Genomic DNA, 24,022 nt, shown 5'->3' on the forward strand with positions numbered 1-24,022 from the left:
CTAAAAATAATCTTGAATTCATCTAAAACATGTCTTGTTTTATCTCTGAGGAAAATTGGAGAATTTCTTCATCTAATTTTTCAACACAAACAAACATTCCCAGATGTATACGTTTTGAACTGAAGGGTTATTTTTCATCTATCCACTATCTTTACCGATGAATTGATTATCAAAAGTTTCCAAAGTATGATAAGCAAGTTATTATGATAGTATTATAGTGAAACTGTGGCCATGGTCTCTGTCTACAAATGACCTGCACAAGTTGCATCGAGTCTATGTCACTTGCAATTTGCTGTGAATAAAACAGATGAATTTGGTAGATTTTGTTTTCTTATTCAATATGCTGTCATACGGAGACTTTGAATTTCAGTTTATAGGTTTTACAAATATTGATTTAGTTTATTTGCTTTCAAAGTTCAATACAAATTATTGTTCCTTTCCTTTAGTAGGAATGGTTAGTATCCTATTAGATCTATCTGGTATATATTCATTCTCTCTTTCATGAAATCAAAACCCATTTGGTAAGTGTTATTGCTGCATCTTGGGTCATTTTTAATCATTCTTCTCTGGATGGTGTCATAAATGCCATTCTCTGGCAATCTGTGTGTGTGTGTGCATGCATGTGTGTGATTAGGACTTTTAATGTAGCTTTAATAGTTTTTCAGTCATATTGCTACGATGTCTGCAGTCTGGCAGTTTATTGTGACGTCTAGCACTGAGGCATCATGCTGCAGACATGTAGCATGATGTCCCACCTAGTCACATTATCCTGACACCAGGCCAACCAGTCCTAACACTAACCTCTTAATGCTGAGCGCCTAGCGAGGCAGCTGTTAGTACCATTTTTGTAAGTTTTTGGTATGACTCGGCCAGGGTTCGAAACCAAAGACCTCCCACTTCCGTGGCGGACGCTCTAACCACTAGGCCATCAGAGCGGTGACTGGAAATCTCTCTCCACTTTCTCATCATTTTTCCTTCAATCACTGTTGCATCAGAATGAGGGTATATTTGCTTAGGGCCCAGTTGTATCAGCCAAAGAAATAATCCTCCAGTCTGCCGTAGAGGATCCTAATGACAGTGATAAATTCTCTTTGATGGCATATCTTGGGCATATAGTATTCCACCATGCTGGCAAATTCAGCAATGCATTAGTAGCAGGCAATGTATTACAGCTATTAAAATGTATTTTTGTTGGATTAAAAATAAATTTTATTTTTTGTAATACTTATTTGCTATTTATTGCCCAATTCCTTCCCCCCTTTTGCCACAGATGTCCTTTCTGTCTCAGGCCAAGTCAAAGAAGGATGATGTTCTGATTGTTGGAAGCAGATAATGTTTTGTTTATATAATTTGGACCTCCAGTTTTTGTGGGGAGGGAATAGTTTGGTTATTTTTACTCAGGACAAGCAGCTGGGAAAGATGTAGCTATACAGTAATAACAGGCGAGTATTGTGCAATTAGTTGTACACCCACACACACAAAAAATACACATATGAGACTACTGATACAAGAAATTTTAATCTATGGATTGAAGTTGTGAGCTACATAAATGAAAGCCATTTGATACATGAAAGGGTATTTACTGCAGGGATTTTTGTTTTTAAAACATATCCAACAATTTTATTCAGAGAGCTTAGTTAGGGTCAAATGTAACTGTACAGCAGGTTATGTTTGTGGTGCCAAATTTGATCTATTAGCCATGCATAACCTGCTCATTACTGTATCAATTTCTGGAGGCTTGGTTGTGAAAAATTTGCATTCCAATTTTAATAGCACTGAAAATTGTTTCCCAATTAAACAAAAATTAAATTATAGCAGGATAAAGAAAACAAATTCTTATTATATTGGCAGTAATGACTAGGTATTGAGTTCAGTCATCAAGAACTTAGACAAACAAACAGCACAGAGGTAATTGCCTAACAATCGATGGTTGACTGAGTCTCATTGGTTAGTCATCCACATATATCAGTGAGAAACAGTATTTGACTGACAGGTGTTGATAGGTCAGATTAACATTTCTGATCTTGCTATATTTTTTGATTGTTGCCTTTTTAACAACATTCCCTGTATTTTAGGTAAACGTTTTTTTAAATTTTCATATTTTTTTAATTTAGCAGAAGATTGGTTTATGGCAAACAAAATAAAATAAAAACCCTGCAATTTTTTCTTGTAAATGAAGTCACGCTGTTACTTAAAATATATGTTAAAAATTAAAAATATTGGCAAATTATATGACACACTCGTACCTTTTTAATAAAATTGTGTACCTTAGAAAAACAAAATCTCATGCAACACCAGGAGAAATAACTTCTAGCAGTGACAAGTCAGATGCCCTTCCTCCCAAGCCAAATGCCAGCAGATTGAAACATCGACTGTAAGCAGTGCACTGTGTGACAGCCTGTGTAAATACATGTACTTGTCTGTCCAGTTTGATTGCTGAGATTGTTATTTGCTTTTAGGCCACAATGGTACTGAGGGGTGCACCTATTTTCATTGCAGAATATGTCATCATTTTATTTTTGGATTGCTGTGTACTTTTATGTCCACTGTGCTTTTGGAAAAAATGTTTCCAGTTTTTTTGGTTCGTCTAGACAGAAAAAGTCATTATTTGTGTATTTGTGAATGTGGATCACAGAGACAGAATCTGCTGGATGTTTACATTTGGTCACACTTTCAGAATGACTCCGCTATAGTTTTAGAATGCATGGGCTTTTTACAAATTAATAAATTTGCGTTGAAATCAATGTTTACTGTGTATATTGTATTGGAGGATGACCTGTTAGATGGCTAAACAAGAATTCCAGGGAAAATATGAAAAATTTCGCTACAGTCTGTAGCTACTCAGTCACAGACATGGATGACCTGTACAATGGCTAAACAAGAATTCAAGGAAAAATGTAAACACTCTTTTGAAGTATGAAGTTAGTGGCAGTCGCACATTTATAAAAATGTTTAGCTGAATTTAACAGATGACAAGATACATGTATCACTTTTCTGGTGATATCATGAATGTTAAGATTCTTTGTTGCACAATTTGCAAACAAGATTCATTTGCATGGAGTGTGTTAACATCAAAGTATAATGTGCCAGCAAGACACCAGGTTTAATTGGATGAAGTGTTACATCATAGTATATTGTGCCAGTGAGACACCAGATTCGGTTGGGTGCCATGAAACATCATAGTATAGTGTGTCAGTGAGACACCAGACTTAGTTGAGTGCTATGTTACATCATAGTATAGTGAGCCATTGATTGATTGATTGATTATATTAGCACTGTTAGGCTATCTAACGCCATACAAAAGGTTATATGCAGGATTATTTAAAAGTGGTAAAAGTTTTTGTATTGACCAGCAATATAAATCAACGAGTTGAATGTAAAAAGACGAGATGGTAACGGTAATAAATAAAGCTTCCCAATCAACAGGGGATGTAAATGGTGTATGCCAACGAAGACAGATGAATAGGTATTGAAAATAAGGGATGGTATATACATTACTTAAAACTGCTCAAGATGATTAGTGAGCCAGTGAGACACCAGATTGAGTTGGGTGCCATGTTACATCATAGTATAGTGTGTCACTGAGACACCAGATTCAGTTGGGTGGATTGTTACATCATAGTATAGTGTGTCACTGAGACAACAGATTCAGTTGGGTGGATTGTTACAGCATAGTATAGTGTGCTAGTGAGACACCAGATTGAGTTGGGTGCCATGTTACATCATAGTATAGTGTGTCACTGAGACAACAGATTCAGTTGGGTGGATTGTTACATCATGGTATAGTGTGTCACTGAGACAACAGATTCAGTTGGGTGGATTGTTACATCATAGTATAGTGTGCTAGTGAGACACCAGATTGAGTTGGGTGCCATGTTACATCATAGAATAGTGTGTCACTGAGACAACAGATTCAGTTGGGTGGATTGTTACATCATAGTATAGTGTGTCACTGAGACAACAGATTCAGTTGGGTGGATTGTTACATCATAGTATAGTGTGTTAGTGAGACACCAGATTCAGTTGGGTGGATTGGTACATCCGAGTATAGCGTGCCAGTTAAACACCACATTCTGCAGAACTCTTGCTCTACTTGTATATGTATAACCAGCACCCAGTGGCAAACAATGTCAGTCCAAATTTGTTGTCATATACTGCACAAATAGATAAAGCACTGAACTTATTAAATTTTCTAGATTTTGAAATATATTTCTTATTGTGAGTTTGGCAGCTTTGATATTTTCACTGAACTTGAAGAGAACATAAAACCGTAAACTTAATCTTAAAAATCTTGAATTCTTCTAAAACAAGTCTTGTTTTATCTCTGAGGAAAATTGGAGAATTTCTTCATCTAATTTGTCAACACAAACATTCCCAGATGTATACGTTTTGAACTGAAGGGTTATTTTTCATCTATCCACTATCTTTACCAATGAATTGATTATCAAAAGTTTCAAAAGTATGATAAGCAAGTTATTATGATAGTATTATAGTGAAACTGCGGCCATGGTCTCTGTCTACAAATGACCCACACAAGTTGTATCAAGTCTGTGTCACTTGCAATTTGCTGTGAATAAAACAGATGCATTTGGTAGATTTTGTTTTCTTATTCAATATGCTGTCATACGGAGACTTTGAATTTCAGTTTATAGGTTTTACAAATATTGATTTAGTTTATTTGCTTTCAAAGTTCAATACAAATTATTGTTCCTTTCCTTTAGTAGGAATGGTTAGTATCCTATTAGATCTATCTGGTATATATTCATTTATAAATAATTAACTCTTGAGTATCTTTAAACATTTTCTGCATTTTTTTTTCTGGGTTGTGAAGTGTCTTGTGGTATTATAGCTGAAAAAGCAATGATTCAGGATACATCATTGTAACATGTATGCCATGTCTGGTATATGAAATATGTATTAGCTTATCAAATGGTTTGGAATTACTGCTTAAGTGAGAGCCATTGTTTACTCTGTATTAATATTTCATTTAATTGGACAGAGTAAATTTAATTTGTATATGCCTGCCAGAATGTATTATGTTAAATATGTCCATACATTCATTCATTTGTCCATCAATCTTCGGTTACCAAATTTTGTGAATGGCATGCTTTTGGCTAAGGAAGAAACCTATTGATATTGGTGTCCAAAGGTAAAGGTCGTTATCTGAAAGAAGCAAAATAGTTCTGCACAACAGCTTTGTTTTTTACCATCTGCAGTTATCTGGATAGGTTGCATTTGGGTTAAAAAAGAAATGTCAGTTTTGGGATCAGAAGGTCAAAAGTTAAGATTGCTGATTAAAAGAACAAAAATGGTTTTGCTCAACAACTTGAGTTCTCCACCATCTGCAATTACCAAACTCTGTGGATGGCTTGAACTTGGAGAAAGAAAACCCTTTGATTTTAGGGTCCATAGAAAATGAAAGGTCAAGGTCACCAGCTGAGATGAGAACAATTGTATATGCATAATAACTTGTTCTCCACCATCAGCATTTACCAAACTTTGTGCATGGCATGCACTTGGAATGGAATAAAGCTTTTGATTTTTGGGTCAATGGGTAAGGTCACTGACTGAAAGAATAAATATGGTTTCTACAAAGTAACATTAGTTATTCAAATTCAGATATCAAAGTTATTGTGACTGAAAGATGAATAAGGGTTTCTGCACAATACCATTGATTCAGCACTAAATAAACTGTGTTTCAACACCAATCTACACCAAAGAAAATTCAGACCACAAAAGTTGGTGGATGACTTGCACATTGGGATTTTAGTGTGGGGCAATTTGTTTAAAGTGTTATGTTTTGTGTATCATTCCTTTCAGAATTAACTTGTATATTATAGTTGTAATATTTTGATACATCAGTGGATATGAAAATTTCTCATGGGGTAAACTAGATTTGATATAGTTCATCATTTTCTTGATGTTCCCTAAATAAAGAATTTAAATGAGTCATGCAGATGATTGTATTTTTGGCTGAAAATTCCAGTTTTTCAGACTTGATTCAGAACATGTTAAATTTGCTGTTACCATGACTAATCACAAGTTTATCATTTATTTGTCTGGTTTACAAATGATGGGACATGTGCATCACATTTCTGGCATTGACAGTATTATTTTTTTGTCAATTATGTTAAGACTGTTAAAGTTGTTGCAATTGGTTTATCTTCAGCTCGAGTTGTTATACTCAATTTTGCATTTTATTACTGCAAGCCTGAAGTTTGTAAACATTGTGATTTGTTATGATTTCCAGTTTGCCTGTATAGCAGAGTCCCTTAATGTCATAAATTAATTTTGTACACTTGCAAAACTTGCATTCCACAGAAATCCTGAGTAGTATTTTTACTATAGCCAAGAAGATTGGCTTTTGTTCAACTGAAACAGACATCAGCTGTTCTGTCTTTCACTACCATGTATGCTCCACGTTTGACCATGTCATGAATAAAAACCCTCGATTATGTGATGCATGAAGATTAAAGCCATAGATTGAACAGTATGCCAATAAGTGAATGAAAGGTTGAGAGTGTAGGGGAATACATAAAAAAAATTCTTGATATTGAGTGTAGATGACCTTAAATTTATCAAACAAGGTCACAGAATAAGTAAAATGAATATTGGATTAGTATCTTTTGTTAATTTGTTAGGGGATGGGGACCTGACAACTAATTATTAGTCTGCATTGTCATACTTTGTTATAAATATTTATGATTAACTCCAAATTGACAGAGGAAGTGTAAGTGCAGTCATGACATGTGATGGGAGTATTCAGCATGGAATTTACTGTGCATGACAGACCAGATTAGGTCAAAGTGAGCTGCTTTGTAAGCTCATTTTTGATTTTGTAGAGTATTTTGGAATATGTCCTGGTGGATCAGGTAACATGTAGCATTCAATGAAACAACAGATTTTTCTCCAAATATTTCTAATACAGTAGTATTTCTTTCATCTGAACTGCCTGTCTTGTTTGTAAATGTGGATTTTTGGTATTACCATAAAAAGAAGACTGGGGAGATAGGTTTTGTATCCTCATACAACTCTGATATTCTGTATTCAGGTAAACTGACTTGTACTGTTATAAATATAGAATCAATTATTACAACTCCAGATTGTCCAGACTAGCTTTTGAAATAAAGAATCTGCCGTAAATTGAATTAATGCAGTTGGAAATATTCAGGGGACATTAATGTTAATACTCCTCATTAAAAATATTCTTTCACTAAACTCAACCATTTCTCCAGATTTATAAACAAATAAATCTTTGATCCATCCAGATAATTAATGCAAAAGTATTCCAAAATGATGCTTTTCAACAACATTGGCTGTTTATTTCCTTTTTCTTTATATGTTACAGTTACATGTCTCATCTTTTTTTCTTTCAGGCCAAACAAAAGGGTGTCATCTGCAGTTTATGCCAGGTATAGCCTAATTGCAAGTGTGGTACCAAATGCAAATAGCATGGATCCAGATCGGCCATCACATAATGTGTTTGCTGATCAGTGTCTGTGTTGATATTTGTAATCATAATTATAATAAACAGCATGGGCAAAGGTCAGTCAGGATGCACAATAAGCTATGGCAGATCTGAAGCAGGGTTTGTATGTTACATATGTACAATAATAGTGCAGTACTCACTCATTATGATGGTGCTCATCAGTAAACTATCTTATACTGAGACTGCCTTAATATGAAGTACATGTATTTCCCTTGTTATAATGCTGCTCATGAGTAAACCATGACGTACAGAGACTTCTTTATTGTAAACTACACATAATACAGTATTCCCTCATTATAATGCTACTCATGAGTAGGATATGATATACTGAGGCTGTCTTATAATGAGGTACACATTATTCTCTCATTATAATGCTGCTCATGAGTAAACCATGATAAAGAGATTGTCATATAATGAAGTACACATAATACATTATCCCCTCATTATAATGGTGCCTATGTAAAAGCCATTATGTACTGAGACTCCTTTATTATGAAATATAATTTTTCTACCACATAATGAAATATGATCATGACGTACTGTCCTGGCATACTTTCCTTTTAACAAGAGCTATGTTTTAAAAAAGGATCTTATAGTGATAAAGTACAGTTCATTCTACTAATCTACAGTAGCACCACATCAGCTTAGCTTCAAACAGCATAGAAATGTATTAATGCAAATGTCTTCACTAACAGAGGGAGTCCCAATTCAGCTTCAGTAATTTGAATCCATTCTTTTCCAAGTTTACACTGACATCATGCATTCAGCTCACCCTCAGAAAAATGGGCAGGGCCCTTGTAATGTTAAAACTGCAGCCACATTTTCAGCTTCTCAGTATGCATTGATTTAAGATTTGAATTGTGCTTCTGAAGCATGAGCTTCGCACACACTCCTATACACCCACCCCCAAATCCCATGTGTAGACTTGTAATGTTAAATCTGCAGCTACGTTTTCAATTTCTTAGTATGCATTGAAAATTCTGCTACTGAAGCATGAGCTTTGCTCTCACTGCTATACTTCCCACACCCTTCAGCATAATGTGTACACCTTACAGAATAATTTGCATAATTTCCTTCACTTAAGTGACTTGTATGGCTATTGCATGATGTTACATAGGATTGTGTAGCTAGACCATCGTGTTATAGTGAGTTTAGCTGTGCATTGAAACCTCTCAAAAAACAAAATTTTATCGTTTATGGATTCTTTTTCAACCAGGAAAGTATTGCAAAACCTTAACTCTGAAAACCCACTAATATCCCATATCTTATGAAAACATCAGTTGTTTATACAAATCTGGAAAATGTATTCTGTATTATTAGCTGCCTAGTCACATTAGTATAAAGGGTAATGAAAGGGCATATAAAGCAGCCAAAGCTACCCTTTAGGCATATGTTTCTGAATGAACGATTGCATATTCTGACATAAAATATATATATTGGAGAGGTCCTGGTTGTCTGAGTAGTCTAAAGTGCTTGCCTTTACCAATCACTGCCATCTCACCTCTGTCTATGTGTCTTCGAGTCTCGGGCTCAGCCACTGTGGTTATGTGAGAAAGTTTGCCAAGTAGCTTTCCATGGGTCAGTGGTTCTTACTGGGGTTTTCCTTGGTTCTTCCTCCACCAACTGCCATGTATAGCCTATCATGTGATGAAAAATGGTATTGAACCTACAGCAATAATATAAATGGCATGTTCAACAAATGTGTGAAATGAAAGCTGCACAAGCAGGCTTTAGAACATGAGACCCACCATTGGAGAGTGACATCCCTCATGTAGAACAAATCACAGAAATGAGGTGGTATTGTGCCACTTGAGTATTGGATACCCCACTCGCACATACCTCCTTCTGGGTAAATCTCAACCAGAGTGCATACCAAGACATCGAAACATGTTCTTGTCCAGTGTGTTAAGTTTCACCCTGTGAGAAACATTTTGATGTGAACTCATTGAAGAAACTTTGATGTACCTCCCAAGAAAATTGTGCAACATTTTAGAGAGAGTGCAGTTCATATAAAATGACCATGTTTTAAGAATTTTAGATGTGTTACCTTTATCTTTATTTTTATTTACCATTTACAGAATTTTAACATCTTTAGCTTTTATCCTTTTTCTTGCTGTTCTTTATGTTTACATTTATTTGGAAGGGCTTTATCTTCCTTTAATTTTGATCTAATTTTTTGTTCATCTGTTATAAACTTTATTATTGATGGCACTATATAGCTAATATTGTGCTTAAGTCCCATTAAATTCTACCAAATACCTGCATATATACCCTTTAGTCTTAAGCAAGTTTTTTTTTTTCCACTTGAAATATCCTTCATTTATTATTACCAAAAAAAATGTTGTGATTGCAAAATATTATACAGATGACAGTAGTTCTTGACTATTAAAGGGAGGTCACCTGCAGGGTTATACCAACTTTGGTCTGGTCACTTCTTGGGTGCTAAAAATTTAAAATACAAAAAAATTTGAATTTTCAAGGGTGAATGAAATTATTAGTGCTATTTTAATGGTGAGAACTGGTATAACATTTTTAAAAAATCAGTAAAAAGCACTGTCTGTTTGCATTGTTTAATGTGTTGTAGAAATACTTTTTAGAGGCAGCACCAGTTACCATTTGTGATGCCATTTGGAAACAAACCATTGAACTAAAGAGAATAGTGCTATTTCTGTTATAAAGAAGGATTTCTTTTGATGACAATAGAAATGTGTCAGTATGATACATATTTGCTTACCAATATAATTCAGTTGAAAAAGTTTGGAGTAAAACACAGGAGCTATAACTCTGTAAAATTTATTGGAAAATAGTGAAACTCAAATGTATTGAGGATCATTTTATTTAAAGTCTATTACCAAATTTGATTTTGGTCCATTAATTCCTTTAAGAGTTGTTGAACAGAAAGGAAATTTGGAGGCATTTGAGGGGCAAAAGTCAAATAGGCACAAGTCCATTAATTGTTTTGACTACATTGAAAGCCTTCAAAAGTTTTGATTGGAAACAAAATTCATGATAAATGTGAGGGGGCATGAATATATTCAGAAGAAGAAAAAAAAAAGATTTTGAGGATACATTCATTTGTTTTATGCCCCAGCCATTCATCCCCATCCATCACATCACATCATGTCTTATGTGATGCTCATCACAAATTCTGCTTTGACTCAGTAACTTTAAAACACGTAATGAATTAAAACAAAATTTGATATGATGCTTTACATTCAGACAATCTTAGTAGAGTTTTGATTTTAACTGTAATCTGGTAAAATTTGAAGATTATAATATGCTGTTTGATTTAGAACATTGCCTTTTAATTTCACTATGGTAACTTTTGAAGGACTTGCTGGATTCAAGCTATAATTGATGTGTGGCTTTTACATAAGAAAGAAGTAAGTGCTGTTTAGTTTTGAATGTTTTCCAATCAATATTATGCAAAGTTATGACCTCTGTTATACTTCAGTTTTTAGTTAGTAATTTCTAAAGAATTTGATGGATTGCAGCCAATGTATGACTGAAGATTTACAATACAAATATCCAGGTCAAGTTTGATTTTTGCCATTTTCTGAAAAAAACTTTTTTTTACAGAGTTTGGGTCACTGTGTGATCCATAAGTTTTTCCTTCAGTTGCATCACATTGGCAGGGACATAAGTGTGGTATTAATATGTTTCTAGTAAGATGTAAATTGTTTGCAAATATATTCAATTTTTATCATAAACATGAAAACTTTTTAAAAAAAACATTGTAATGAGTATTTTTAAGTTCACCTGGTTGTGAGAATTGGGGCAATCTTTACAGAAGATAGTCGGGCATAAAGAATGACTTCCAAAACATTTGTTCAAATGATGCAATCTACCACTATGTTTAGCAAAATATTTACACAACTTTATCTTGAAAAAATGCTAAACAGGTTCTGACCAACTTGGATACAATGCATCTTTGCTATGGCAGTTTTTCAATATTGGACAAATGATGCTGATGTAACTTCAAATATGGATAAAGATAGAAAAATGACCACTGTTTTCATAACAGCACTGAAAGAAATTTCACCAGAGAGAGTCCTACTAATCCAGATTTCTGGTCCAACTGCTCTTGAACTTGGCTGTATGTCAGATGTCAGACAGGTTAGTCATCTTAGGCTGTATGTCAGATGTCAGGTTAGTCATTTTAGGCTGTATGTCAGATGTCCGACAGGTTAGTCATCTTAAACTGTATGACAGATGTCAGACAGGTTAGTCATCTTAGGCTGTATGACAGATGTCAGACAGGTTAGTCATCTTAAGCTGTATGACATGTCAGACAGGTTAGTCATCTTAGGCTGTATGACATGTCAGACAGGTTAGTCATCTTAAGCTGTATGACATGTCAGACAGGTTAGTCATCTTAGGCTGTATGACATGTCAGACAGGTTAGTCATCTTAGGCTGTATGACATGTCAGACAGGTTAGTCATCTTAGGCTGTATGACATGTCAGACAGGTTAGTCATCTTAGGCTGTATGACAGATGTCACAGGTTAGTTATCTTAGGCTGTATGACAGATGTCAGACAGGTTAGTCATCTTACGCTGTATGACAGATGTCAGACAGGTTAGCCGTCTTAGGCTGTATGACAAATGTCAGACAGCTTAGCCATCTTAGGCTCATTTTGGCCTCTTCTTTAGAATGGAAGATAATTTAGGAATTTGGTAAAAGAAAGGCAGAGGAGAGGTCAGTAGACAAAAGGATGAGCACCCCTCTATTGCCATATATCTGAAGCACTAACACTGTATAATTTGATTGTAATAGTTTTTTTATAAGTGTAAAATGATGAAATCATTATCAGGCATGTTTACTTTGTATCACTGTTCGTGAATATTACATGCCACACAATGCCATAAAACATTGCATCACTTGGAAATCTTGTTACATGATTCAGTGATCATACGGTACGACTAAATCGAGATTTTCAGAAACCTAATTCACCATTTATGTAATTTTTTTAAAATCCACAGTCAGCTGCAAAGAAGTGCAATAAATGCAACAGAAGACATCCTGGATGACATAGATGGCAGTTTCCATGCATTGAATGATAGGGTAAGGCAATTCCTTCACAAATAGAACTTATGAAACCACCCAAGGAAAATTGGATTTGCACGTTACCCAGTAAAGTCAGTTTTTAAAAATATAGGCTGCTGTGTCCTGATTACTGAAAGAGTTAATATCAAGGTATGTTTTACTGGAACAACCCTTGATCAAGATTGTTTTCATGAGAATTTTGGCTTGCAAAAGATCCAATGTCATTTGAACTGGTTCATATAGTTATATATAAAAGTTATTAGTTACTTGGTATAATTGTCAATAACTGTCTTTGCAGTGTTTGAGTAATATCTGATAATGGATACATGCATAATCCTGTAAGTATAAATCCAAGATACACAGTTGAGACCACTTTGAATATTGTAACTGATAATTCTTGATAATGTACATTATATTCATTTTGAATTACAATAAATGTGAAATGAATTTAGGCATAATGATGAATTTGTTGTTCAAAAAAACATTTTTTGAAATAGGGTAGAAGAATAAAGGGCTTTGAATATCAGTAATATGTTATCAGTCAATGGTGTTCAGTTTCCTCCTTCTCAAATGGAAAAAAACTTTACCAGCAAGTATGTTTAGTAAATATTTCCAAGATAAAACCATTATTAGGTAGCTGTCTAAGGTATCCTATAAATTTGACTTTCTGAAAAAAGAAATCCAGAAGTAAAATAAGATCTACATTTAAATTGAAGCTGTTCTCAGATTATCTCTGGTGACAAAATTGAGAATTTATGGGTTCCTTAATTAATCCTGAAGCTAATTTTCTGTATTTGCCTATCATAATTATAACACAGTTCCTTATACTGACAAGCAGAAAGTCGTCTGGTTTTGTTTATGAGTGTGCTCAATGCTGATTGGTATATCACTTTGTCAATCACTGGATTGGAGAAGGGTAAGTTCTACACAAATGATCTGGATCTTTTATTCGGTATGGCCAGTGTTTCTTTGATTTGAAATAAAAACTTATAATGACTTCTAAAAAATAAAAATTAACAAATTTTACAGAAAGCATCCAAACTGATGGACTTAAAATTATCACAAATAGTGAAAATCTGTCTTCAAATATGGCTGCTATTTTTGAAGAAAAGAAAAAAACAACCTTTAAATGTAGGAAGACATCATACTTACCAGATTTCTAGCCAAAAGCACCTGCATTTGTCTTTTCAGTATATGTTGGCCTACTGAGAGATCCTAGGCCTCTTGTTATGATAGACCAAAAATATTAAACCAGAATTCTACTGACAGTACGTTTTGCAAGAATTACCGATAAGAGCAAACAGGATAGTTCCTCATCTTCAAGTCGAATCCTTAGTTGGGGGTTTCTCATTGGAAGATTGTGTGCAGCAGATGTAAAATTTAGACAGTTAAGAAATGTAAATAAAAAAAAATGAGGTGGGATAATGATAACTGGGGGAAAAAAACAACAGTTGATTTTGCTCTACTTTTTGATTCAACCTCTCATTTTGATCCAAATTCTTCACACTTACATTTTCATTCTTTCAACATCAATATGTCTGGTTCCATATAGTCGGATCCATTCATCCATCCTACCAACCAACCATCGAAGAATCAACCAGTACTTAATCTTGTGTGCTTAACTACCCTTAAAGTTTTTTTTTTATTGAAACCTTGTGGACTCAGTCATTAGCACCTGTAGATATGCATATAGCAAAGTGGTTATAATCTGATGTAATTTTCAGGGTTATAACCCCTTGAGACACATTTATACTTTTCAAGATGCAACTTTCCCATAAAATGTGAGATAATCATGCTTCTTGTGACACGTTTTAGTTTATGGATTACATGATGGTAAGAAGGATTCTGTACTTTAGAAAAATTGTTTTATATATAAAATTATGTTACAGTTTGATACTTTACATTTTAAAATGGTTATACATTTTATGTTCAGTATTTTTATTTATATCTTTTTGATAGTTATATCCTTTATTAGCATGTATTTTATGTTTCTCATGGAATTGTATAGCCTTCATTGTGCTGTGTTGCTTTTAAATGACATTTGTTTATTTAGTCGGTTGATCTTTGGAATTGTCCTGATAAGTACTGCATGGGGCTAAATTTTCATAGTTTCCCTTTTCACTTGGTGTTATTATCCATATTTTCTAAGTGTTTTCTTAAGTTTGTGTATCTTTACGTTTTTTTTAATAGGTAACATTTAGATTGTTTTGTTGTTAGTATCTGTAAATGAGGCATCATGTCATTTAAACTTTGCTTCAATTTCAAGTTATAACTTGTACCATAATTACTTGTAGAGAAACACACTGGTGTGAAATCAAGATACATCAACCTAGATTTACTGGCTAGCTGGTCAGAAAAATTGTAATGTGGGTAAAAATTGTTCTTTCTGTCAGAGTTCATATTAAACTGATGCAAAATTCTAAACTTTAAGGTTTTTGACTCAGAAAAGAAACAAGATGGTTTCGATAGAGTAACATTAATTCTGTATGACAGATATAGACTAAACTATATGGGTGATTTGCACTTGTGACAAGGAAGAAGTCTATTGGGTTTTGGAGTCAAAAGATCAAAGGACAAGGTTACTGGCTGGAATGTGAAAAATAGTTTCTGCCCACAAATTTAAGTTTTCTGTATGAGGACTATTACATGATGTGTGCATGTATATCTTGTTATTACACATATCGGGCTCAAGTAAGCCACCTTTGTTATTACATGTATTAAGATCTGATAAACCACTTTTGTGACATTGTTATACATAACAGGGTCAAGTAAACCACCTTTCAGATTAATTTTAACAGTGAAATGTTGAAGTCTTTTTCAGATCAACAGCAGAGAATGTAACTTTTATTAACATTTTTTAACCTGGACATCTGTGTTGTAATAACAAAATGATGCATTGTCATTAAGCCTACACTTGAGTGGATATATTTAAATGTATCATGGCCCATCTCTCTTTAATAAATGGACTGAGTATTTATGTGTATATGCGTGTTCACATGCAAGTATGTGTGACAAGGAGGAGTTGGGTGTCCCTCCACCCCACTCACCCATTTCAGTCAGGATGTGAATCTGCCACTGATAAATCTGATACATCTCCCTTTACCACATAAAGAAAGCTATTTATCTTGAACCGAATATACTCTTATAGAGGGTGTATGTAGCCAACAGTGGCACATAGTATGATGTAACACTGCAATGTTACCACAGGTGTGTCTAGCAATTAGTTCAGCTACATGTTTATGTCATATTACATGATCAGAGAACTAGAAATGGTAGTCACACTATGTATACTTAATAAAAGCAAGACCTTCGGCTTGTAAAGTTTTTGTGTACTTTCAGGTAAAATTCCTTGAGCAACATGTTTTGGAGCTAAATGAACAGAAGCAGACAGTTGGAAACTCTAAGCTATTGTTGAAGGGTGAGAATAGTGTCCTGATTAAAAGGTAATGAACTGTGGAGGTTTTGTTAATCAGTTTTTTGTTCTATTGATGCTGTGTACTGTTCTATTACTAATGACTTAGCAGCACATTAAATAAGGGCTTGTGTATAATTCTTAAAATATGGTAGTATAGTTGAATAAAATCATAACAAAAATTGAATAGACAAAATTGTGAGTAGGATGTAAAATTTAAGTTAATTTACTGAATCCAATCATGCTGACGTAGTTGCACATTGCTGCCATGGAATTTCCTGTGACTGATTCTTCCACACAATTTTGTATTTAATGCATAGTCTATTTCACTCCAGTCTTGCTACTGAGAGAGGAAACAACATGGAAGCTGGCAGTTTACGGGTTATAAGTCCCAACCGATTGGCATAGGGAAGGGGTACCACGGTCAGCTTCGACAGTGGGAGGGATCACTGTGTCCTACTGGCCGACTACTGCCCACCTCGAGCCGGGCAGCCCCCAGTCAATAAGGTGTTGACCTGCCATCATCTGCCTGCTCCAGTGGGTGTCTGGAGCTCAGTGTGTTACTCAGCATGACAAGCAGACAGTAATTCCACAAGCAAGCTGGAACGTGCACACCATGTACACAGGCATCTCTGACAACCTCAGGGAGGTGGACGACACCAAGAAGACAGCCATCATCAATAGAGAACCCACCAGACTAAATATCAGCATAGCTGCCCTCCAGGAAAACAGGCTTGCCTCTAGCGGCTCCCTCAGAGAGGAAAACTACACCTTCTTCTGGAAGGGTCGAGAACCTGAGGATCCCCACCAGCACAGAGTGGGCTTTGCCATCAAAAACAACCTCCTGGCCTCGGTTGAGCCTCCCACAGGGGGCACGGAGCATCTCTTGTCCATCCGCCTTGACACTGCTGCAGGTCCTGTCAACATCCTCAGTGTCTATGCCCCCACCCTCGCCTCTTCAGAAGACACAAAGAATCAGTTTTAAGAGCAACTGGATGAACAGATCAAAGGATGCCCCAAAGATGAGCCACTATTCCTCCTTGGTGACTTTTAATCCCAGAGTAGATGCAGATCACGAGTCATGGCCTACCTGCCTCGGACATCATGGCACTGGAAAGACAACCAAAAACAGTCAGAGACTGCTGGATCCATGCACCTACCATGACCTGTGCGTCACAAACACCTTCTTCAAATGTAAGCCACAACACAAAGTGTCATGGAAACACCCCAGGTCTCATCACTGGTACCAGTTCAACATGTTTATCACCAGGCACTCTGTCCTTAACAGTGTCCTCTCCACCAGAACCTATCACAGTGCAGACTGCGACTCCGACCACACCCTGGAGAGCAGCAGGGTGCACCTACAGCCACACACACTACACTGCTCAAAACCAAAAGGACACCCGCGCATAAACACTGTGCAGATGTCGGTCCCCTCCAAGGTGGAGGAGTATGCGTCTGCCCTGGACCAGGCTCTCCAGGACCTGCCAGAGTACGATGCCACAGCCAAGTGGAACACCATGAAGGGTGCAATCTACAGCTCAGCCATGTCCACGTTTGGCAATAAGGAACGGCCCAGCCAGGACTGGTTCAATGCACATCTATCAAGGATGGAACCAACAATCAAAGACAAACGAAAAGCCTTCATAGCTTACAAAAAATGCCCTAATGAATGGACTCTTGCTGCTCTCAGAGGTGCCTGAAGCAACACCCAACGCATCGCTCGACAGTGCGTGAATGAGTACTGTCTACAGCCGTGTGAAGGAATCCAGCACAGTGCAGAGTCCGGAAACATCCAAGGTATGTACAGTGGCATCAAGAAGGCTCTAGGCCCTACAATGAAAGGGGTCGCCCCCCTGAAATCTCTGATGGGAGAGAAGATCAATGACCATGAGCAACAGATGGCCAGAGTGGTGGAGCACTACTCAGAGCTATACTCCCGAGAAACATTAGTCACTGATGCGGCCCTCAGCAGCATAAAGAAACTGCCCAACATGGAGGAGCTCGACAAAGTGCCCATCTTAGAGGAGTTCAGCAAAGCAATCGACTCCCTCCCAAATGACAAAGCTCCAGGTAGTGACAGCATCCCACCCAAAGCTATCATTCTTGGGAAACCAACATTGCTTCAGCCACTGCATGGAGGAAGGAGCAGTCCCCCAAGACATTCGCAATGCCACAATTGTTACCCTTTACAAAAACAAGGGCAACTGCAGTGAATGTAATAATTAACAGAGAGATCTTGCTCCTGAGCGTCGTTGGCAAAGTGTATGCCCACATCATACTCAACAGATTGCAGCTGCTGGAGGACTGTGTGTACCCGGAATCCCAGTGTGGCTTCAAAGCACACCAACATCCAAGTCTACCAGGCCTGCGTTCTCAGCACCCTTCTCTATGGAAGTGAGACCTGGAGCACCTACATAAGGCAAGAGCACCGGCTCAACTCCTTCCATATACAGTGCCTAAAACACATCTTGAAAATCAGCTGGCAAGACCGTATCCCACACAGTGAGATCCCGCAGCATGCAAGTATCCCCAGCATGTACTCCCTGCTGAGCAAATGCCACCTTCGATGGCTGGGACACGTCCAATGCATGGAGGATGGGAGGCTGCCAAAGGACATCCTATTTGGACAGCTGGCCACTGGTACCAGAAGAGTTGGCTGCCTCACTTCATTTCAAGGATGTGTGCAAGAGGGACATGAAGGCATGCGACATTTCACCCAAAGGCTGGGAAGTGCTGGCCGAGGACTGAGGCACCTGGAGACTGACGTTAAGCAAGGGCATAGCAGTTGCTGATGCAAGGAGAGGCCAGTTGGCAGCAGAGAAATGTGAGAGAAAGAAGAGTGTTGCAGCAACCCCAGTAACATGGACTTCCCAGTATGTTTGCACCAACTGCAACAGGGACTGTCACTCGCGCATAGGCCTGCACAGCCACAGCAGACGATGCCAACACACCAGAGTCAGACGACACTCCAAGGGCGCTATTCGCATGGTCTTTTGAGACTGAGCTGCCAAAGATGATGATGATGATTTAAAATGTCATACTTATTGATATCCCTCTTTGCAAATTGCTACACAATAATTCTAAAACATTGTCTCTCTCCTCACGTTCTATAAATCCCTTAAAGTTGGTTATCTTGGCTTAGTTGTGCCATCAGCATAGGTTCCACAGCATTTGTGCAGCAAGTGCCATTTTTCAGGTATGAACTGTTTACACATCAGGTATGTAAGCTTGCCATGAATGTTTGTAAAACTAAATTTGATGGGCAAATTGGACCCTGGAACATGCATTCTGTCATTGGTCATCATTTTACAATGCATTTAGCAAAAAGGTTTGATAAGTCCTGGTTAAAACACATGCTACCTGTAAAAACTCAAAGTAACTGACTCCTAATGGAGTTCATCTTTAGATGATGATTTAATTTGACCTGATGATAGCAATGATGAGAATGAATTCAAAAGTTCTGAAGTGGATAGTGAATATGATTCCTGTGTAATTGCTGGCTGGACAACAAATGGCAGCATACTGGTCAACCCTATGTTTAGTGGAATTTCAAAAATTTAATGTAGAAGTGGAGAATGCTAATCCTATAGAATATTTAATATTTATGAAGATTTCTTTCATTTGATCATCACTCAAACAGATCTTTAAGCAGATCAGAGGGTAAATGGGGCAGAATAGATTTACAACAGCTGCAAGAGAAGTATGGAAGCCTGTCACACTTGACAAATTGAAACTCTTTCTTGCATTAGTTATGTCCATTAGTTGGATAACTCTGATGTCTGTGTTTATTGGGCAGCTGAGTCAATATGATACTTAGCAAGGAAAGAAAATAAGAGGGGTATATTTCTTAATATTGTAAGGAATTAATACCTGAACTCAACACGTGACTGCCAGTATAAGTTCACAAGTAGATATATAAGACAGGCATACACTAGAATGAATAACAAGAAAAACTGACCCATTTTGCAAACAATTACAGACTTAAAGGATAGTAAACTTACTGTGGCATACCAGGATTTAATGTTATTAACTGTCACCTATTTGATACCTGTGCTTTTCTTAACTAAGAAATAAAGTTGTAATTGTATATGGTTGAGCCAGAGTATTTTTTGACATATTTGAGGTTTTTTTGTTAAAAAAGGAAACAAAAATACAGATGAAATACAATGGCATTTGTAATTTTGCTTGTATATGCACCTGTTAGTGCAGATAAGATAAAGTCACATGTGACTCGATGCTCATAATAAAGTTCTGACTTAAACAATCATTTTTCATATAGGGTTTGTGTATATGTTATGCACAGTAATTAATATACAGCCACTTTAAAAGTAGAGCGCAGTTTTCCTTTCTTTTCTCAGACAATTCAGCACTGAAGGATCTTGTGTTTTAAATGGAAATAAAAAAATTGCCATCTTGTAATTTTTAGCACCTTTAGGAACTTTGACAGTTACTAGCGCCAACATAATAGTGACTGGATTAGTTGTAGCATATTTTTTGTTATTTTTCCCAATTAAAAGGCATGTTTTGGGGTCAACATTTTTGGGACAATTCAAAAAATTGGGGAAACTCATGATTACATGCTCAAGGTGAAACATTTAAATTATATAACTCTATAAGTTTTGAATATCTAAGTTGAACAGTTTAAGTGCTGTTTTTTATGAATAAAGACATTCTTTTCAGAAAAGACTGGAAAAATTATATGTATGCATATATATGACATGTCAGAAAAGCTAAAGACTTGAAAAATTACATGTATGCATATATATGACATGTCAAAAAAGCTTGGTGTCACATCATGAACACATCATGCAGCGTTATTTTACTGAATAAGTATCATGTGGTTAAAGTCATGAATTTCATTTATAAGTACATATCCAGCTTAAGCTTTCTTGAAATTACATTGACTAGAAATTCATTAATTCCAGCAGTAGTTTCAATAAACAGAAACCGCTGCCACATCTTGGACATGGAACAACTCAAGCAAACAAAAATAAGGAAGACAACTTGTCCCCACTGAATGCATCATCTGCAAAGAAGCATGTTGATTAATTAAATCTTGTTTTAAATCTCTCCCTAGTACAAGGTTTAATATCATTCTTTTACTTTCAGTTTACATTTGTCCTTCAGTGTCTGAAAATCCGCATTTAATGTCAATAATCCATTACTTGTCACTTAAATTAAGCTTACTCATCCTGTAATGGAAAAACATCATCTGTGCTAGATAACACTGAAGCTGATGAGCCCATTTAGCTATTATACTTTATCATTTATTATTTACCATCCAGAAGTTTTGTTTACTGATAACATGATATCATAAATTGTGAGCACAAGAAAATCCCAAAGTCACTCATACCACCCGTCTTTCATGCACAAAGTGTGCATGAATGAACGGATGCCCATTTTGTTGTTTATAGTCCAACAATATTTGAGACCTAGCTGAAAGTCAGTGTACTTGCAGAAAGAGAGAGCGGTGTTTTCTTCTTCCTCTCCATCTGAATACAAGATATCAGATTGTACATAACATACCGGACATTGATTGCATTTCCATGAATACAAGATATCAGATTGTACATAACATACCGGACATTGATTGCATTTCCATGAATACAAAATATCAGATTGTACATAACATACTGGACATTGATTGCATTTCCATGAATACAAGATATGAGATTGTATATAACATACCGGACATTGATTGCATTTCCATGAATACAAGATATCAGATTGTACATAACATACCAGACATTGCATTTCCATGAATACAAGATATCAGATTGTACATAACATACCAGACATTGATTGCATTTCCATGAATTAAAGATATCAGATTGTACATAACATACTGGACATTGATTGCATTTCCATGAATACAAGATATCAGATTGTACATACCATACATGAAGTTGATTGTATTTCCATGAATACAAAGGAGGCAGCATCTTCCATGAGGAAAGTACTAATAATGTTCATAAGGGGGGTAATAGATGCTTCTCAGCTGATTGACTGTGCTCTCCCAAATAAAAGTGGAAGGAGCAGCAGCATCCTCAACAAAGATATTGTGCTTTCTAATAAGAAGGCAGCATCTATCTTTGAGGACTTGAAGCTTGCTGTGATCAAATGTGCCACCCCACCCCAAACCCATAGCACCATTCAAGGCACAAGGACAGTCATACCCCTGGTGGAGCTAGAAATTAGCCCTATCATGGAGTTTAGGGGAGGGTCAGCATTCTCTTAGTATATCGGGGTGATAAAAGAGCGAGGAGACATGGTTATTTGAGATGATTTTAAATTGAGTATACCACTAATACACTCTGATATGTGCCCTAATTGTATCTGCTGATTTAACATGATGATTCTTTCTCGAATTAAAACAACTTTTTAAGAACATGAGGATGCTGCATCTAGCAAAGACAGATTGTTTCATTATGTAAATAGTATGTTTGTCAATAGTAATAGGTAATTATTACATAATTAAAATTAGTTAAACTGCACCAAAAAAGATTTTCTAACAATCAGCTTTAGCAGCTGTATAGTAATTGACAATCTTGTTGAAGTTTAAATGAAATTTTGACAAACTTTCCAAATGCAATTGTTAATTGAAAACTGAATCAGACTAAAGATTGCATAAATATTCATCCCTTCTTTCTTTTAATCCTAGTGTTGTAGACAGGTGAGTATAGTAACAAGTTTTTGTGGTGAGAATGTAGTCATAATAGTAGCTATCATCTACAGTCTGCCTTTTTAACTGCTTATTTCTGTTGTAGCCGTGTATGTTTACTTGTTCCAAGTTACTTTTGATGACTAAGCCAGAACTTATGATTTGAACTTGAAATTCACATCATCTGTCTATTTTTCAAAGAGACAACTTACAGCTGTGTTTGATCTGCAAATTTATACCAAGTAAGAAGTGTACCATTTGTTATTAATAAAATCCCTCCCATTCATAATTATTACATTCCATCATTTGCACAGGTTTGGAATGGGGAAATTTCACCTGTGGGTCAGAATTTTCAATGGGAAAAAATGATGGACTTTACAGTGTTTATGCCCACAAATTTTCACTCCAGTCGGGATTTCTTCTATCCACAAATTCTCTCCCATGCGTGGGTCTTTGTCTGTCAACAACTTCTAACCCCAAGTGGGGGATTTCCTCTAATCACTATTCAGACCCCAGGTGTGGGATTTCTCCTATTCACACCAGTGCATTTGGTGGTTTTTTTCTCCACATTTCTGCACAGAAAAAGTAAAACACCAAGATGGCAGAATAATCATTACTATTTCTTGTATTAGTGTCTATTTCTGGAGGGCAACTCAAATAAGTTATCTCCCTTGAGACCGTCTGCTTTATTCAAAATTTACAAAGCTTTAACATTCTTACAAGGGCAAGTTACACTCATCTACATGCAAATCAGACATTTTTTAAAAATGTTGATCGGAAAGCACATACAGGTTTGGTTTATAATAAAGAACTCGCACTAAACTGTAATTTTTTACTTATATAATTGATGGTTGAATTTCATTAGTGAAATCGCCAGACTTACTGATGTCTTGTCCATGTTAATTTAATCTGGTGTAATGATTGAATCTGGGTGAGATAGATTAACTCAATATACATTCTGTGCCTCAAAATGTGTTATAGAAATGAAAAAGAAAAGGTCATAAATTGAATTATAAATCTTGGAACAATCTAGACATGTAGGGCTTTATTGTTGTTCAGTTATAATTTTATTTATGTGCACATGCTAATTAGTTATGTAATCCTTTGTGTTTGCTGTCTGTTTACTGTTTGCCATTGCATGTCTCTCGTTGTCTTGCAAAAGCATCTCGTTGTCTCTTTGCAGTGAATGTTGAAATGTGCATTTTTAGTTTCACAACTTGCAAGCAAACCTAATGTGTAAATAATTATGTATCGCTGCTGATTTTCTTTAAAACAGATTTATGAATACATTTGTTTCTAACAGTAGTTTTGTAACTTGAAATGAATGTGTTGCTTACATACCTTATTTATCTGTATATGATGCCTTTTTAAGTACCCAATACAATTGTGATAGATGCATATGTATATAAT

At 36.0% G+C, this 24,022-nt stretch overlaps 1 protein-coding gene across 1 annotated transcript in view; it reads left to right on the forward strand.

Moving 5' to 3' along the window:
- LOC149805885 (lethal(2) giant larvae protein homolog 1-like) overlaps nt 1-24,022 on the forward strand; it is a 327,641-nt gene that overhangs the window by 76,234 nt on the left and 227,385 nt on the right. The window contains 3 exon segments of the mRNA XM_089950631.1: nt 7,377-7,412; nt 12,473-12,554; nt 15,876-15,979. Of these exon segments, the coding sequence (XP_089806757.1) occupies nt 7,377-7,412; nt 12,473-12,554; nt 15,876-15,979 (222 nt within the window).

The sequence above is a fragment of the Sinohyriopsis cumingii genome, chromosome 2 (genome assembly GCF_028554795.1).
Source record: "Sinohyriopsis cumingii isolate HCF-2022 chromosome 2, ASM2855479v2, whole genome shotgun sequence".
In the NCBI taxonomy this organism is placed as follows: domain Eukaryota; kingdom Metazoa; phylum Mollusca; class Bivalvia; order Unionida; family Unionidae; genus Sinohyriopsis; species Sinohyriopsis cumingii.